This window comes from Lycium ferocissimum, chromosome 5 (assembly GCF_029784015.1).
Source record: "Lycium ferocissimum isolate CSIRO_LF1 chromosome 5, AGI_CSIRO_Lferr_CH_V1, whole genome shotgun sequence".
Taxonomy (NCBI): Eukaryota; Viridiplantae; Streptophyta; class Magnoliopsida; order Solanales; family Solanaceae; genus Lycium; species Lycium ferocissimum.
This window is the reverse complement of record NC_081346.1, coordinates 6,687,622-6,707,124: the sequence shown is the minus strand read 5'-3', so window position 1 is coordinate 6,707,124 and position 19,503 is coordinate 6,687,622. Positions and strand designations below refer to the sequence as shown.

The 19,503-nt window shown below is 35.5% G+C and overlaps 3 protein-coding genes across 3 annotated transcripts; 1 reads left to right on the top strand and 2 right to left on the bottom strand.

Annotated features, from left to right (window-relative positions):
- The first annotated feature begins 1,032 nt into the window (after nucleotides 1–1,032).
- Nucleotides 1,033–9,358, top strand: LOC132055679 (malate dehydrogenase, chloroplastic-like). Its single transcript, XM_059447630.1, has 2 exons — nucleotides 1,033–1,218; nucleotides 7,882–9,358. Exon 2 carries the CDS (start codon nucleotides 7,890–7,892, stop codon nucleotides 9,126–9,128), a length of 1,239 nt encoding a protein of 412 aa, XP_059303613.1. The 5' UTR covers nucleotides 1,033–1,218; nucleotides 7,882–7,889; the 3' UTR covers nucleotides 9,129–9,358.
- Nucleotides 9,359–10,007: 649 nt separating this feature from the next.
- Nucleotides 10,008–12,521, bottom strand: LOC132055678 (pentatricopeptide repeat-containing protein At3g47530). Its single transcript, XM_059447629.1, has one exon. The coding sequence runs from the start codon at nucleotides 12,383–12,385 to the stop codon at nucleotides 10,520–10,522; it is 1,866 nt and encodes a 621-aa protein (XP_059303612.1). The 5' UTR covers nucleotides 12,386–12,521; the 3' UTR covers nucleotides 10,008–10,519.
- Nucleotides 12,522–17,157: 4,636 nt separating this feature from the next.
- On the bottom strand, nucleotides 17,158–18,949 carry LOC132055219 (protein RKD1-like). Its single transcript, XM_059446921.1, has 4 exons — nucleotides 18,852–18,949; nucleotides 18,618–18,757; nucleotides 18,140–18,522; nucleotides 17,158–17,367 (listed from the first exon to the last, which is right to left on the bottom strand). Exons 1-4 carry the CDS (start codon nucleotides 18,947–18,949, stop codon nucleotides 17,158–17,160), a joined length of 831 nt encoding a protein of 276 aa, XP_059302904.1.
- Nucleotides 18,950–19,503: the final 554 nt, after the last annotated feature.

The following is a 19,503-nucleotide window of genomic DNA, read 5'->3' as shown; positions in this document are numbered from 1 at the left end:
AAATTGAAAGTATCATCGATCTTAAATATTGCTATTGTTTTATCTCAAAGAGAAAAAATAGTTTCTTTTTAAACAAGTCTTCTCTTTTAAAAACTATTAATAAATTTGCCGATTTTGTATTCGTAGCAAACATTAATATAATAAAGTTTTAGATACGGAACACAAACTACAATGTTATATTAATAGTGTTTTGAACATATATATATATATATATATATATATATATATATATATATATATATAAATCACTATCCAAATACAACTACATACACATAGATATATATATAAAATCACTATCCAAATACAACTACATACACATAGATGCACTATAATCTAAAGTGTTGGGCCCGTGCGCAGCACGGGCATAGGCCGTCTAGTATTAAAAAGGAGAGAGCATGAGAAATGTTTGGCGTTGTAAAATTAAAAAGAAAAAAGAAAAAAGAAAATGATTTTATATTGGACGGATGTAAATGAAGCAAAGAACGAGACGAAAAGGAATCAAAGAAGGGCAGATTCCGTTTGTGCTTAGCGTCCCACCGTTGAATATTACTCCCTTAATTTCATAATAATAAATGACTTTTTAGATTTTTTATTTTATTTCAAAAAAATAAATGATGCTTCAGAATTTTAAGAAGAAATTAATTTTCTTCTTCTAAAATGATTCTTATTAATAACTCAGTTGGTTGGCTACCTGAACTTTCACCTTATTAGTGGGGATTTGAATTCCTACGTTGTAATTTTCTCCCCCATTTCGCCTTCCCCTAGCCTTTTGTAATAAAAAAAATAATTTTTTTTAAATTTTTTTTATTTACATAATTAAGAATCATTAAAAAAAATTTAATTTTTTTTTTACTTTTTTTCTTAGATATTTAATTAGGGATAAATTAATAAAAATATTTTAAATTTTTTATAAGTGAATATTTTTTTAAGGAATGCGAATAAAAAGTCATTTATTATGAAATGTAGAAGTATTGCAAGCGTCATCAGTCGATGTGATCGAGGGGCCTTTTGACGGAAAGCCATATAGTATGAAAAGTACTTGTGCCACTAGTACACCAACTCAGCGCGTCTCTACATGAAAAAACCTACCCTTTTTAAGTCACTTGCCTAACCCCTCCTACTACTGATATATTTCTTTCAGGCCTAACTCCAAATTTTCTCTTTCCTCTCTCCTTTCTTCCATTTCACTTTCCAGTTCCGCCGAATTTCCCCCCTAAGGTAATTAATTCCGTATCCGCTCTTAGATTTACGTCTTCAATTTCGTCAATTTTGTATTACTTTTTCCCCAAATTCCTTTATTTCTTTTTGATTTTTTGGATCTGTTGAATTTAATAAAATGTGTGATGTGAATCAACCTTTTTACGTGTGTGTTTTGTTTGTTGCAGCTTTAGATCTGTTAAACCTTTGCTATATTTATTCCTTTGATATGATTATGAGTTTGAAATCAAAGTAGGAGTAATCCGAATGTCCGGTCTCTCCACCTTGCTTCTATCTATTTTGCAAATCGCTATGATGAAAGGATAATTATGTGAACATGCATGTTTGAAGTCATGTAAACTTGTGAGGTGAATTCTAAGGGAGCTATTGTGCTTTTTCTGTTTTCTACTATGATATTCTTGTCATATACAATTTCGTACTTAATCAGTTCTATTTGACGAATTTTATATGTCTGTGCGTCCAGTTATCCATTTTAATTAGCTCATCGATTATTACCATCCATTTGCTATCTCTCACAGAAACAGAGAGTGAAACAAGGATCTGATCTAGTAGTTACAGGTGCCTGATGCATGTTATATTCTAGAAATACACTTTTACATACTGATTTTAACTTTCTTATTTCTTCTATTCCAAATATTGTCTATTTTTGCACAATCAGCATCACCAATTTTCTCACATTTGAGATTCAAATGTGGATAAATTCCTTGGTTGAAAATAGTATGTCTAGTTTTGGAAGGAAAATATTTTGGTTTTAAGTCCTGTTTATGTGCCTTTTTGTGATGGAATGCCCCTGTATCATTATACTACTTCGTCCTTCTGTATCTTTTGCAATCAGGGTCCATCTTTCTCCAATATCTATTTCTATATCACCGTTCGTAGTCCTTATTCTCTGAAGACTAGAGTAGTGCCCATGTGTACAACGTAGATGCGTCTGTCATCTTGTTGGAGCTACCGAGTCCTCCGTTTTAGTGGTGACAGGGTGGCATCAAAGATATGTCCGCGGTCGCCTTTATTGTGCTTTGTACCAATTGTTATTAATATGAGTTACTATTAGAATTGAAACAATTTTCTGGAGTGTCTTAAGTGAAGATTTTATTAGTGGTGTGGACCACATCCTGGATTCTGTATCTCTTTTGGGATAAAATGGTTATTATTTGGTCCATGTTGCTAGTTTTTTTTCTTTTTTGTGGAAAGGTTTGTTATAGAAACTGCTGTGGCAGAATAATTGGTTTGATTTGTCTGATTAGCTAAGCTGACAAGCAAATGTGTTTTCAATGCCATTCGAAGCTGGTCAGATGTGCTTTACTGTTGTTGCTATACAAAACTTTCTATTAGGAGCACTGTGCTATACTTTTACCATTAATCCCTTCTTTTTCTTCTTCTTTTTAGTACTGAAAACCAACTTTAGCTGTTGGCAGCACCATAGCAGTGTGGATCACGATTTATCTTGTCTAATCTTCATATCAATACCTGCCCTTTTGTTTTTGATACCGTTCAGTCTACCCCCTAGTTTCTTCCGTTAGTAACCCTGTTCCAGATATATGTTGTGGAATTCAGTTTTTGGCTGTGTCTATACATTGTCAACTTTCTTAACGGAGAATACTCAACTCGTTAATATCTGCACTCTTGTTTTTGGAATAGTTTGGGCTTCTTCTTCAGTTGATTCCTTGTGATTAGGTATAGGGGTTTTCAGATTTTGGTTTCATCTATGCAATTGCACTCTTTTCAAAACAGATAGCCCCCCCGTTCATCTTTGCATCTTATTCTAAGTCGAAAACATTTGGCACTATTGCAGTTCTACACTCTTTTAACCCACTTTCACATGTTGTGATCTGATCCTTTAGCACGGAAACATTTTTCATCCAATTAATATTCAGATAAATTTTCCGAGCCACCTTGTACTGTTCTATTGTATATAAGCATCCACACCCCTATTTTAAGCAAGCTGCATGTTGACCTATGTTACACCTCAAAAATATTCGCGTCGTTTGCGTCGTAAGTAAACTAATGTAAGCCGGAGAGGTTATGGAACCCTTATAAAGTTAAGGAAGACTTCTAACAAGTGCTAAGCAAGTGTCTAAAGGTTTCCGGATCAAGCGAATCGAAGAAATTAAGTTTGTCGAAATTTTGGAAAAACTTGGCAGAATTTTAGACAGGATTCTGATCCAACTTGAGAGAGGTATATCTCCTAGAATATGAGGAGTTATGGAATGCATAACCTTTGTAAATTGAAGTTCATTGAGTCTTGTTTCCAGTGCAACAAACCGTTCGTCGATACGACATCGGAATAGGAAGTTATAGGCGTTTCAAGATAGGTTGTCAGATGGCTTCTCTGCGGGCCTCATTTGGAAGGCGGTGAAACTGACCTTCAAGGGGTATAAATACCCCATTCCCCTCATTTTATCATCATTCTACACTCCCTTGAACTCTTGAAACCCATATATATTTCTTAAACACTTACAGCCCGTTGTTTCTACTTGATGTTGTGGTGAGTTTGGTCTTGAAGCAAGTTGTGTGAGTTGAAGTTCTTCAAGTATAAGGCATGTTCTTCATCTTGACTTTGATATTGAGTTGTTTTTGGAGGATTTTAATGGTTTAAAGGGAAGGAAAACATAGTATAAAGGTCGTAGTTTGATATGTTGATGCTGTTAGCTTATGGGCTGATTTTCGAAGGAAGTCTTGGACGGATTTGTATATGTTTGTCATGTAGTGTCTTGATTATGTTATTGTTGATGTTGTTATTGATGTTTGGGAGTTGTTTTGGAATTGGTTGGAGTGGATAATAGGGAAATGCTGTCTGAATTCCGTTAACTTATTAAGTAGCTAAGTTTGAGTCTGAAAGTGTTCCTATGGCCTGATTGTTGAATGAATCATCTTGGATGTAGATTTGCAGGCTCGGAAGGTAGACTTTGAGTGGCTAAGTAAGCAGCAAGGCATGTTAAGGCTGTCCCTTTCTTTCTTAAGGCAGGATCCTATGGTTATGAACTTTCGCAAATGATGCCCATAATGATTCCTTTCATAGAAATGCTAGAAGCTTATAATCTCGATGTTCTCTTATGATATCATTGAGGTTGGTCTCATCTTATGATTATTGTTCCTTCAAGGTGAGATATGCCAATGATGTTAGCTTCCTTCTGTCACGACCCAACCGGAGGGCCATAACGGGCACCCGGAGCTAACCTACCGAGCACCACATACATGCATCTCTTAGTCATACCTGAGTGGGCCATAATGCTAACTCGTAGATACCATCAGCTGTATGGGACACAACCCCAAAACATAATATACATATGTCATCAAGCTAATCTCAAGTACATATGCTGGCAAGACTATCCATAGTAATGATACAACAAAATATAGACCGAGATGGCCTTAGGACATCTAACTGTGCATATCTGTCTACGAGCCTCTACTGGAGTACATGACATAATGTGGTTGGGACAGGGCCTTGCCATACCCATGCAAATGCATATGCAACCATGCTGACTCACAGAGCAACTCCTAGCAAGTGGAGTGCCACGACACTGCCTGCTGAGCTGTATCCTACTGAGAGATCCGTCAACCTATATCTCAAGACCTGCGGGCATGAAACGCAACCCCCCCAACAAAGGGATGTCAGTACGAATAATGTACCGTGTATGTAAGGCGGAAATATAACATTATAACATTATAAACATATACTGAAAGGAGGAAGGATAAGAATCAACCTGGCGCTTCTGACTTATCAATGAGGATTTAGCATCTATGTCTCTCTATACTCTCCTGTGCTTAGCTATATCTATGTACAATACTTTGGCTCTGGCCTACTTATCATCCTGGTACTATCTGCCCAACTGATCAGTGGTAACTGCCCATCTAGTTATCGCCCGATGGTAGAGCGCACTGCCCAACTGATCAATGGTAACTGTCCAACCGGCCATAGCTCAGTGGTAATAACTGCCCAACCAGCCGTAGCATAGTGGTAAATACATATACATAATCTGCCCAACTGGCCGTAGACTAGTGGTAAATATGAATGCATGTCTTTGCGGAACGTGTAACCCGATCCAAATATGAATGCATGTGTTGCGGAACGTACAACCCGATCCAAATATGAATACATGTGTTGCGTAACGTGCAACCCTATCCAAATATCCCCTATAGGTACCCTTTATACACTTTGAGTGTTCGTTCTTTATCTATTAGCTTCTATGTCACCCTTAGTCTTATAAACGTACTTCTAAATTGTTGGAACACCTTCTGAATTGACCCCACCTTGACTACCTCGCGAATACGTTATAAGCTTTACTTTCTAATATCATATGCCCTGTTAGGGATCATATAACTAACATAGTAACTCTTATACACCCGTGATGGTCACTACTTATCTGTTGATGCCTACATGATCACATAAGACTTATAAACACATTTTCGGGCCATCAGGACTTCTTCCCGATTACCTAAACCTTAGTCAATTCCTGGCTGCATCATAAGCCTTCCTTCTAACATTAAGTACTTCATTAGAGAATCCTATAACTAGTATACTATTCATGCCTTACAAAACATTCCTTGAGAACACATTTCTGAATTCATCGGAGTGACGTAAGGTCGTATTAGAGAATCCTATAACTAGTATACTATTCATGTCTTACAAAACATTCCTTGAGAACACATTTCTGAATTCATCGGAGTGACGTAAGGTCGTTATACCTGCGATTACCATTATGGAGCTAATGTCATGAACATATCTCACCTTGAAGGAACAATAATCATAAGATGAGACCAACCTCAATGATATCATAAGAGAACATTGAGAATATAAGCTCTGGCATTTATATGAGAGGAATCATTATGGACATCATTTGTGAAAGTTCATAACAATAGGATCATGCCTTAAGAAAGAAAGAAACAGCCTTAACATGCCTCGCTGCTTACTTAGCCACTCAAGTCTACCTTCCAAGCCTGCAAATCTACATCCAAGATGATTCATACAACAATTAGGCCATAGGAACACTTTCACACTCAAACTTAGGTTAATAAGTTAACAGAATTCGGACGGCATTTCCCCTATATTATCCACTCCAACCAATTCCAAAACAGCTCCCAAACATCAATAACATAATCAAGATACTACATGACAAACATATACAAATCCGTCCAAGACTTCCTTCGAAAATCAGCCCATAAGCCAACAACATCAACTTATCAAACTACGACCTTTATACTATGTTTTCCTTCACTTCAAACCATTAAAATCCTCCAAAAACAGCTCAATATCAAAGTCAAGATGAAGAACATACCTTATACTTGAAGAACTTGCTTCAAGACCAAACTCACCACAACATCAAGTAGAAGCACGAACAATCACTTTTCATGAACTAGTTTTGTGTAATCTTGTTGAATTCTTGATCTAAGGGGTACGTAAGTGTTTAAGAAATATTTGTGGAGGTTTCTAGAGCTCAAGGGAGTGTAGAATGATGATAAAATGAGGGGAATAGGGTATTTATACCCCTTGAAGGTCGGTTCCACCGCCTTCCAAATGGGGCCCGCTGAGAAGCCTCTGGCAGCCTATCTTGAAACGCCCATAACTTGCCTCTGGCAGCCTATCTTGAAACGCCCATAACTTTCTGCTCTGATGTCGTATCGACGAACTGTTTGTTGCATTCCATAACTCCGCATATTCTAGGAGATATATCTCTCTCAAGTTGGATTAGAATTTCTGCCAAGTTTTTTCAAAATTTCGACAAACTTAATTTCTTCAATTCGCTTGATCCCGAAACCTTTAGACACTTATTAGAAATCTTCCTTAACCTTATAAGGGTTCCATAACCTCTCCGGGCTTATTACGTCAGTTTACTTACGACGCAAAAATATTCGAGGTGTAACAACCTACAATTCCTTAATCCCAAAAATGCATCCCCCAGTTCATTTGTTTTCTTTTCTACAGCACAAAACAAATATTTACTTGTTTTGTTTTCATAATCAAGTGACATGTGCTATACCTATCATTTAGGAAGGAAAACATCAACTTTATAATTTTTATTAAGAATTTAAGGTCCCCTAATTGCTAAGTGGTAAGAGTGCAGTACCTCATGGCTTCAAACTTTGTCAAGTAAGTGGAGATAGTTTCAAACTGTGCGCTACTGGCGCTCGGTGATTTCTCGATTATAAAAAGAGGAATTTTCTCCTTCCTACTTTTACTTTTACAAGGCTATCCTTTTTAGTGCATTATATTTTTCTGAGAAATGCTACTTCCAAATTCTTGCATTATTTTAGTAATGATGTTAATATGAAGTGTTAGGAGAACAGTGGTAAAGTGATACTCAGGGTTAATACAGCTAACAAACAGTAAAATGGTAGAGATGTTAGTACTTGATTATTATTTTGGAAACTAGAAGTAAGATCCCTCAAGTGGTAATCTAGAGGGAGACGGTTATAACCTGGATTCCTGGTGGAAAGAGAAGCCTGTTTCATTTAACTTGATGTGCACCTTTAGATGCTAAGTTTATCTATTATGGGAAACTGAATGAAGCACCCAGTGGCATGTACATATTACTGATTCTTTATTCATGCAATGTCGCTTGCTTTTATGTATCAGATAGGGCAGATTCCTCATGCATCAGATGTGGTATATAATGTCAAAAATTCTCGATAGAAAATTAATATCAAGTTTCTGCTTTGCAGGGTCTGAAATGGCAGCAACATCAGCAACTACTTTCTCAGTTGGCTCAACCAAATCTCTTGGCTGCAAAGGGAGCTCAGTATCACAATCAAAAGCCTTTGGTGTGAAATTCAACGCCAAAAACAACCTTAGGAGTTTCAGTGGCTTGAAGGCTGCAACAACTGTAAGCTGTGAATCAGAATCGTCCTTTCTTGGGAACGAAAGTGTTGCAGTCCTTAAACAATCTATTACTCCAAAGGCCCACAAAGAAAACAAGGGATATGGTAACTGTGTTCAGCCTCAAGCATCTTACAAAGTGGCTATTCTTGGAGCCAGTGGTGGTATTGGCCAGCCTTTGGCTCTTCTTGTCAAGATGTCACCATTAGTTTCAGAGCTGAACCTTTATGATATAGCTAATGTTAAAGGAGTTGCGGCTGATCTCAGTCACTGCAACACTCCCTCCCAAGTTTCAGATTTCACTGGTGCTGCTGAATTGGCAAACTGCTTGAAAGGTGTAAACGTGGTGGTCATACCTGCTGGCGTTCCAAGAAAGCCAGGTATGACACGTGATGACCTGTTTAACATTAATGCAAACATTGTGAAGACATTGGTTGAGGCTGTTGCTGATCACTGCCCTGATGCATTTATCCACATCATTAGCAATCCAGTCAACTCCACAGTGCCAATTGCAGCAGAGGTGTTGAAGCAAAAGGGTGTTTATGATCCTAAAAAACTTTTTGGTGTTACCACCCTTGATGTAGTCAGGGCAAACACATTTGTTGCTCAGAAGAAAGATTTGAGGCTTATTGACGTAGATGTCCCAGTTGTGGGTGGCCATGCTGGTATTACCATCTTGCCTTTGTTATCAAAGACAAAACCATCAACTACTTTCACTGATGAAGAAGTTCAGGAGCTAACTGTGAGGATTCAAAATGCTGGCACAGAAGTTGTGGAGGCAAAGGCTGGTGCAGGGTCTGCTACACTTTCCATGGCTTACGCAGCTGCAAGATTTGTTGAGTCCACACTCCGTGCTCTTGATGGAGATAGTGATGTCTATGAGTGTGCTTTTGTGCAGTCTGACCTATCAGAGCTTCCATTCTTTGCTTCAAGGATTAAAATAGGAAAAGACGGGGTTGAGGCTTTGATTTCATCTGACCTTCAAGGATTGACAGAGTACGAACAGAAAGCTCTGGATGCTTTAAAGCCAGAATTGAAGGCTAGCATTGAGAAGGGTGTAGGTTTTGTTCAGAAGGAACCTGTAGCTGCTTAGATTATAATACATGCTGAAGAAATGATGACAGGAATAAAGTAATTTTGCAAAATTCATAATGATCGACAATTCCAGTTTTGCAGTTGAGTTGAAATTGCTTCTGTTACGGAGAAAACAATAGTGTTGTAGAATTGTCTCCTTTGTGGTATGTAAAACTAAGTGACGACGTTGAGGCCCTCTTGTCATGTTCCTTCTTTCTTGTTAAATCAAGTCTTTCTATCTTTCTATAATCTGAGCGTGTCTTTGTGGTTTTTGTGTGATGAAAATGCAGGAAGTGCTTTGATTCATTCTGAAATTTAATTATGCTAAAAGTGAGTATTCTATTCACTTTGCTTCCCCCCATTTTTGGCTTCTTACAGTGAATTTCATGGCGAAGCTTCATCTCAATGTCTGTACTTGTAAGAGTTTGAGTATTTTTTGGAAAATAACTGATTGGTATTGAGGCATATTTGATTGATTAGATTGTGGTGATGTCCAAAATAAACATGATGCACAAAACATGAACAAAATAAAATTCTCTAAATAGGAAGCCAATTCTCTCAAAACTTCAAGAACGAATCTTCCAACCAGAACAAGATACTCTGTGTCACCACTAACGATAAATACATCAACTTTGAATGATCACAATTTTTTGATCAGAGTGATAATAACCAATTCTTCACTCGAGTCTGATGCTAATGGATGGAATTGAACACCGGAAAGGAACCATCGATGAGTACTTACACTGTCCCTGCTTCTTCTATTATGATTTTCCCGACTATTGAATCAGAAATTTTATTCAGGAGTTCGACTCTCTCAACTCTTCTGCTATGATTTTCTTGACTCTTGAATTTATATTAGAAACTTTTGCAGGGGGCAATAATGATGCTCTCAGTAAAGTGCGTAGAGTAATATGCTGCTTCATTTATGAAAAAAGAAATCATCATTGGTTAATAGGAGGGACTGATTTCAGCTTTTTAACATAAGCAACACATCTAAAATTCCAGGGAACTTAAGTCTCCAATAAGATTAGAAGACACGAGATTTGGCGCGGTGTGGTGTGGTTGCCTTTGTGGGGATTTTGGTTACATAATTTCTTCTCAAAGTTGCTTTTTTGGTTGAAATCATTCATTTGATCGCAACCCTTTTACAGTCACCATTTTCCTTTTGGCAAATTCAACAATTTTCCCAGCTTGAATCTCGTTCAGTTCAGTCCATAACCACAGGGAAATTCCGCCACTAGAGTTTTTCTCTGCACAATGGGATTCTTCCTTTCCCGTAAGAGAGATCTCGTGATGCATGATTAATGCGAAACTGATATTATCGTGTGGTTCTGTCCAATACGACATTCAACATCATTCTCATCATCCGTCCAAAAGATAATCTTTATGAGTCCTTTAAACATTTTGCAATTACCAATAGTCATTGCAAGAGCATCGACCTTCTCTGAAATGATGGAAACGGTTACGATCTCTAATAACAACTTCCCGATTATAGACTGCTGACAACATCTTGGCAAAATTATGGCAGTCAACACAAATTCGGAGATCTTTTGCAACTCTTATAGACGTGCCAGGTGGAGTTGATAGAACTCCAAAAGCAATAGCCAATTTCTCACTGTGATAAGATAATGCAACCTGCTTCTCTTCCACACCCACATTGTGCAACTCTGACATTGCCTCAGCAACGTATCCTGCTATCCTTAATTGCTGATTGATCTCTTCCAACATCTCATAAATTTCAGTCTTTCTTGGATGCGAAAAGTCATTTGCAACGAATTCATGTATTTCCCCTCTGAACTCAATAGTACTACAAGCAGGGTTGGTTTGGATTCCCTTTTCCTTCATCATTTTTCTCACGTTTATTACCTTATCCCAATCACCAAGCGATGAATAAATATTCAACAGCAGTACATAATCCCCAGCTTCTTGTGCTTTAAGTTCAATCAAATGCTCAATGACTTGTTCTCCTAGGTCAGCTTCGCGATGAATTCTACAAGCTCCTAATAACGTCCTCCATATTGTTGCATCTGGTTTGACCTTCATCGAATTTATAAGGTTGTAAGCTTCATTAACTAGACCAGCACGACCCATTAGATCAACCACACACCCGTAATGATGAATATTTGGTGGAATCCCAAACTCTTCGCTCATACTATTGAAAAACATCCTACCCTCATCAAGTAATCCAGAGTGACTGCAAGCATTAAGAACCCCGGTGAAAGTCTGATCATCAGGGAAAACACCTACTCTTTGCATCTCTCGAAATGCCTCAATTGCATCCCTTCCATAACCGTTGCTTGCCAACCCCGATATCATCGCACTCCACGACACTACATCTTTCTTACCCATTCCCTTAAACACCTCAAAAGCCTTTTCAACGCAACCACACCGCGAATACATAGTTAGAAGCGCATTACAAATATTCATCGCCTTGTCAAACCCATGCTCTTCACAATACCTATGAACTCCCTCACCAAATGCCAATGCATTCAAATTTGCGCAAGCCTGAAGTAACAACAAACAAGTAACATCATCCGGTTGGAACTCACACGAGCTTCGCATCATCTCAAACACACCCAAAGCATCCCTAGTTCGTCTGTCACGCATGTAGCAAGAAATCAACACATTCCAAGCTACTGTATCTCTTTGAGACATTTCGTCGAACACTTTACAAACTTCACTATACTTCTCATTACTTGAATAAAAATCCATTAATGTAGTCATCAACCGTCCATCAGATTGATGCCCATATCTCAAAATTCGAGCATGAATCTGTAACCCACAAAATAAAGACCCAATCTTTATACAACAATTTGTAACAAACGAAGATGTTAATGAATTCGTCAACACACCAGACCTTAACATTTCTTGATATAACTTAAAACCATTTCCAGGTGAATCACTCATTCCATAAGCTCTAATCATAATGTTATACTGGAAAACATTGGGTTTTCTAAATCTTGAAAACACCCGACAAGCATAAGTTGAATCATGTAATGGTGAGAGAGCAATACGAAATAAGAAAGCTGAAAAAAAATTTGGATCTTGAAAAAGAGAGCTGTGGATGAGATGGGCATGGATTTGTAGTAAATGGGACTTTGTAGAAGTTGATTTGATTAATGAAATTAAAAGTTCGGGTTTCTTGGTATGTAAGTGACTAGGAGAATTTGTGGGCGCGTGAATGGATTGTGGCAGGTGGTCTACACGCGCCGCCGCATGAGAAGAGAAGTGGCGGAAGGTTGATATAGAAAGACGGTGAGAAGAGATTACTCTCATTCTAATTTACCATATTAACCAAATTAAGTATACTGTGAAGTACTAAGTAAAATAATTGAAGAACCACTTGTATCTTCACAGAGCTGGTTATTGTTTTCAAAGGTCAAATGACATGTACTGTGGAGTATCCATCCTCTTTCACTTTGACCAAAATAATAGTAATTTTTTTTTTTAATTTCAAATGTGGTTAATTGTACTTAATATGAACTTTCAGCTCATTGTGCTTTTGAAAATGACATTAAGGGTGTGTTCGGCAGAGAGGAAAATATTTTCGGAAAATGTTTTTTATAATTTCTCATGTTCGGTTGGTCACAATTTTTTAAAAATATTTTTTTTAGGAAAATAAGTTCCTTAAAAATAAAAAAATGACTTCCCTAATCGAAATAGATAAAACAAGTCCACAATTGGTATTTCACCAACCACCCTACAACCACTCCCACAATCCCATGCACAACCCGCCACCCGCCACCGCTCCACCACCCCCAAAAAAATTATTTTTTTAAAGTCTTAATTTTTTTTTGGGGGGTGGGGGGTGGTGGGTTCACACCACCCAACCCCACTCCTCCAAAAAAATTAGTTTTTTTTTTTTTTAAAAAAAGTTTTGAAATTTTTTTATTTTTTTATTTTCTACGACTCCCCACCCCCCCCCCAACAAACCCCCGCACCCACAAAACCCTCTCCAAAAAAAAAAAGAGTTTCGAAAAGTTTTTTTTTCTTGTTTTCTACACCCACCCCCTAGCCCCTCCTGAATTTTTTACTTAATATTTAATTTCACCTTTATAAAAAATATATAAAAATGAAAAGTTTGCATGGTTAAATTTGGTGTGGGGTGAGTGGTAGGGATGGGTTGTAGTTGGGGCGTGGGGGTGGGGGTGGTTTGTGGTGAGGGATAGTGGGAGGTGATGGGTAAGAAAAAGTTTCCCATTTTTTGTAAACTTTTTATAAAAGTAGAATAAAATATTTGAAATAGAAAATTTGGGAGGGGGTGGGTGGGTAGGAGGGTTGGATGGATCGGTGGGGTGGGGTGGGTGCTACGGGTGCTTGGGTGTGGGGGTTCGTGTGGTATGGGCTGGTGGGGTTGGAATGGGTTGGTGGGGCTTGGGAGGATCTTTTCGAGAAGAGGCCATAAATAGTCCCTTATCTATGGGAGTAGGTTTAAAATGGTCTCTTAACTATATACTTACCGGTTTTAGTCCTTTAACTATCCAAAAACTTATCAAATTTGATCTCTATCTATTTTTTTATACAAATAGCGTACAAGCTCATAAACCTTCGTGAGATTAATCATTAAACCATTCCTCAGACCTATATTTCTCTCTCCCTGCTTCTTTTCCTCAAGTTCATTCTTTAACCTCAGCTTTTTTCCTCAAGTTCTCTCTCGCGTTTCGAAGCGACGGATGTATCGGTTAAAAGCCCCCAGTCCGTCGGTTTTGTTAAAAAAAAAAAATTAAAAAAAATTGACGGTTTCACGTCTTTTTTTTTTTTTTTAAAATTAAAGAATGAAATGTAGGAACTTGGAGTCAAACCCGGGCATGTTCCTTGGCATTAAAGGGCTTTACCACTAGACCACTGATACTTTTTGTTCATATACTTACATTGATTTAATTTATCTTTTGTCTTTTCGCTTTAAAAACCGACGGACTCCATCGGTTTATTTTAGAAAATAATATAACAAATAATTATATTTTTTCACGCATTTTTGTGCAAAAAATAATCTACGCAGTCCGACGGTTTTCTTAAAAAAAAAAGATTTAAAAAAATTATTGAAAAAAACCGTATGAATCGTCGGTTTTCTGTCGGTTTTTACTGGGATTTTTTTTAGTAGTGTTTGAGAAGAATGGTTACGAAATTTTGTCCGAGTTTGTCTTTCGAAATTTAGAGACTCGAGAGCGACACCAGTGCCAGAATGCTCTTTTTTTTTTTTTTTTTTTTAAACAAGAGGAACTTGAGGAAAAAGAAGCAGGGAGAGAGAAACATAGGTCTGAGGAATAGTTTAATGATTAATCTCACGAAGATTTATGAGTTTGTACATTGATTGTATAAAAAAATAGACAGAGACCAAATTTGATAAGTTTTTGGATAGTTAAAGGACTAAAATCGATAAGTGTATAGTTAAGGGACCATTTTAGACCTACTCCCCTAGATAAGGGACTATTTATGGCCTTTTCTCGGATATTTTCCGAAAATGTTTTCTACCAACCAACCGAACATGAGAAAATATGTAAAAATAATTCACTTATTTTCCACTACCTAACCGAACATGAGAAAATAAGTAGAAATTCATTTATTTTTCAATAATACATTTTTAGGAGAACAATTTCCGTGGAAAACATTTTCCTCCGTTCCGAACACTCCCTAAGTAGTAACTTGCATCATTATTTTGGGTAAAAAAAAAAAAATACAGATTCAGCCAATCTTACGGGTGATAATCAACTCGCAAAACAATGACTCAACAAATAGTTTAAATTTAAGCGGGTTAATAAGTTGTTCAGTCAATTTATTTTATTTTTAACCTATTCAAATTCAGCCAATCTAAAAAAGTAAAAATTGGTTATAGCTAATAATATGTTTAAATTGACCCATGAGAAATCACGTCAAAATATTTTTAATTTTTTTTATTGTATAATATTTTATATATAGCAATAATATAGAAAAAAATAAAATTTCTAAATAGTTTTTTTTAGTAGTTAAGCAAATTATAAAAAAGAAAAATTCAAATTTAGTCCATCTTGAGTCTTGACACATCTTATCTCAGCCAAAATAATCATTGGTTGAGTTTCAATCAATTTTAAATAGGGAAAAGTACGTATATATACATATTAAGGAGAAATATTTACGAAACGTGATGATAGTTTTCTATTTACAAAACATAACATTATAAACCCTATCAAAAATGCTTTTTTGAAATTATTTTTTAAAAAACTATTTTTTATATAAAAAAAAATATTTTTTTTTCGCTCAAAAATTATGTATGAAATGTGTATATCTCGCTCAAGGCTTAAAAAGTTCGCTCAAAATTTAGTGTATGAAAACGGTATGAAAAATGTATGAAATGTGTATATCTCGTTCAAGGCTTAAAAAATCCGCTCAAAATTGTGTTGTATTGAAACGGTATGAAATTTGTATCTCGCTCATGGCTTAAAATTCCGCTCACATTTTCGTGTATAAAGTTCAAGTTAGATTTCTGTAAAATTAATACAACTTTGATACAGCATTCAAGACTTAAAATAATCACTCAAATTTTTGTGTATGAAATGTGTATATCTTGCTCAAAGTTTAAAAAGTTCGCTCAAATTTTGTGTATGAAAAACGTATGAAATGTGTATATCTCGATCAAGACTTAAACATTACGCTCAAAATTTTATACATGAGAATGATATGAAATGTGTATATCTCACTCAAGACTTAGAATTTCATTCACACTTTTCGTATATAAAGTTCATATTAGGTTTCTGGAAAATTAATACAACTACAACATTGTGACAACTTTCATACAATATTCAAGGCTTAAAGTTTTCGCTTACAATTTGTGTATGAAAATTATATTAAAAATTTCATACATTTTTCACACAGCTTTCACACACAAAAAATTGAGGTAATTTTTTACCCTTTGAGTGAAAAAAATTATTTTTTGAAAAAAATAAAAAAACGAAAAAATGTATGAAAATCCGTCATGTTTCGTAAAATATCATATGTTTTGTAAATAAGGAAAACTATCTATATATTTTGTAATAAAGAATCTTAAATAGGTACCCTATGTCATTTTCCCTTTTAACTAATCCAAATCCAGTCAAGTCCGTCTATTAACACTCTAAATAGCTCTAGTAAATAAAAAAGAAAAAAATATGTTTCTCTATGTATTTTCCTTTTCTCCAAGTCAAATAGCAGTAGTCATTTATCTAAAATTACGTAGTGAGTCTATAAAATGTTTAGGAATATGTGACTAGATGCCAATTCTCTAATGTTTTTCTCCAAGTCAAATGACGGTAATAAATTAAGAATAAGGTTCTAGTGCATAATTGTGGATCGGAAATAAATCAAATCTCTTCTGTTTACATAAAACAAGAAAAATCTGTAAAGCCTAATTACATGTCACCATATTTAAAATTGGTATAATGCCCATATAAATCAGTTCACTCTTCCAATTATCAAGCTTTTGTCACGTGTCTAGATAAAAGCATGTATTTTTTTTTTTATAATTATGGTAGTAGTACTTTAATTTCTTTAGATGACACTCAGGATGTGTTTGGTAGGAAGGACAAAATTTTCTAATCTTCTTTGTTTGATTGTTCCAGATATTTTTTAGAACATTGTTCAAAGATCTATACTATAACAAGTTTATTAAAAGTTAAGAAAATCAATTTACTTTTTATAGAAATAAGGAAAACAAACTTCGCATGCATGAAATTAATTTAAAAAAGAAAAAGGAGTGCGGGCACGAAACATTTTTACACAAGATTCGGAAAGGAACTGCATTTCAAGAACCTGTGATATCGACAGTCTACACAAATGGAAGTTTTAATGATTGATTTCACCACTCAAATCAGCACGAGATAATTTTACCATTGTCCCAACTACTTTCTACGAGTATCTAATAAAAACATAGAGAAGAAAAAAACACATAAAAGAAAAGTTCAGACAAGCAAGGTTGGGCTACTGGAAGTGAAACAGTCAGCAAGAAGAGACTTAATCACTTCATCATCATCATCTTCCTCTCTATGGCCATAACCAATATAAGATTATTGCTCTAACCGGACTACTATTGCAAGTAATTACCAAAAGAAGCTCCGCAATGCACTTGCCATACCCATAAGCCTTCTCCTCTTGTAGTTAGCCTTGAAACAAGCTTGCCTTAATCTCTTTGTTTTCTCCTCAAGTTCCATGTCTGGAATTTCTTCCATCTTCTTCTTCTCTTCCTCTAATAAATTTATCACATCCTTCAACTTTTGCTCCATACCATTTCCTCCCCCCCTCTCCAATTCCTGCAAATATTGCATCGTCATATATAAACGAGTTTTTAACTTTTGTACATTGTAAAATTAAAATTTAACACTATCAGGTCATTTTTAAATGTTAATACAATCTATAACAATTTTAACTTGTAACAGTAAAGTTATCTCTGTGTAACCAATAGGTCACGGGTTCAAGCAGTGAAAGCAACCACTAATGTTTGCATTATGATAGACTGTCTACACCTTTCTTGAACCCTGGTAACACGGGATGCTTTTTGCAGCCGGCTGCCCCTTCACTACTAATTTGATTTAAAAAAAAAATTGGAATCCACTAGAAAACTATAAGATATTTACATGTAACCCCAAGAGGGAATGTGTAATCTTAAAATTAAGAAAAACTACCTACAACAATAAGTAAATATCATCCAATAGTAAAAATTTCTAACACCGGAGAATATTAATTAAACTCATCTATAAAAATCATTTTTTGGTAGCCTTAAAATTATTGTAACATGTTGTTGCAAAAAAAACTAAATGTTAAGAAAGTAAATAGTACAAGTAAATTGCCATCAGCATAATATTACATAACTGAAACAAGAGTAGCATGTTTATATAGAGAATGAATCTTAGCATTCCTTTTCTAAACGAAATATTAAGAAAATATAATATTGTTACATAAACTAAAAGGTGTGTAAAAAATTTGTATACTGCAAGAAAAGGTGAATTTTTTTTGCCATCACCATAGTATTATATGCAATTGAAACAAGAGTGTATAGAAGATGTGTATATAGAGAGAGTGAACCTTAACATTCTTGATTAGTGTTTGAAGACTCATCAACTTCCTATGTGGCCACCTTCGAATTCCCAAATCCCTACATCTTTTCTTCAAAAGTGTCAACCCAATATTAAGTTCCTTGGCTGCTTGAGTTATTGGCATGTAAAAGTACTTTGAAATTGTATCTCGAGACAACATTCTTGAACTATTAATCTCCTCTCTTTGCTTCTCTTTTTCCGTTATAATTTCCTCAACACGATCATTAGTCATTATCTTTTCTTGATTTTTGTCACATAACAACAATTCCCGGTTCTCAGTTCTCCCGAGTAATTCGGCACTTAATCCAAATTCACCGCTCATTTCATTCCACATTCTAAATCCCTTTCCAATTTCGTCATAGCATAACTCTCCTGCACCCATAACATTATAACTCATTAGTTAATAAAAAAATTAAGAACAAATACTACTAGTGTATATAAATAGTTATTCAAAATATGACCATCACCTGGAGTAAGGTTATAAAAAGATGAATAAAATGGATCTTCAAGAGTACATTCCATCAAAGGATTATTAGCAGCATCAAAAGCGTTATCTTGAATGGAGAAATCATACTGATAATCGATAGCATAGTGTCCTGAATATTCACTGTTTTTAAACGTAACATATTATGATCACCCACATAGAATAAAGGGAAAAAACAAAAGAAAAGATAATTTGTTGAAGTGCATATAATAATCACCTGATATCAAGAGATGGAAGTTGGGTTGGAAAAGAAAATATGTCTCGATAGTTTTCTTGCTTAGTCATTACTTCAAAGTTTGAGTGCTCACTTCCCATATTTGGCCTAGAGAACAATTACTATAGTAGATCAAAAAATAACTTCAGTTTTTGGATTACACACTTAAGTACTTTAGGGGTGCAAATAACTTAATTTTTTGGCTTAGGTTATTTTAGAGTAGGGGGAGGGGAAGAGAAGGCATGGATTGAAAGTGAAACTGATCAAGAAGTGATCACTAATGTGAAAGTAATAATTAGAATTAAGTGTAGTGAAAATCGTGCGCCGTCTCTATGCATGCATGTTTACCATTAATTACATTCATCAATATTGATTGGTGTGTTTTGTGCCCACGTACGCCTGTGAATCAAGACTTATAATTATGATTTCGTTTTTGGAATTTGCTCCAACGTATTTTTATTAAATAAAATTGGTGTTTTTCACTGCGTTTACATCTTTATGTAGAAAATTAACACCTGAAAACATTATAGAAAGAGTTGTGATATACTCCCTCTGTTCACTTTTACTTGTCTATTTATTACTATATTAAACTACATTTTTATTTTTACTTGCCACTATTAACAATCAAGAGAAAAATAAACTTTTTTTTCCTTCA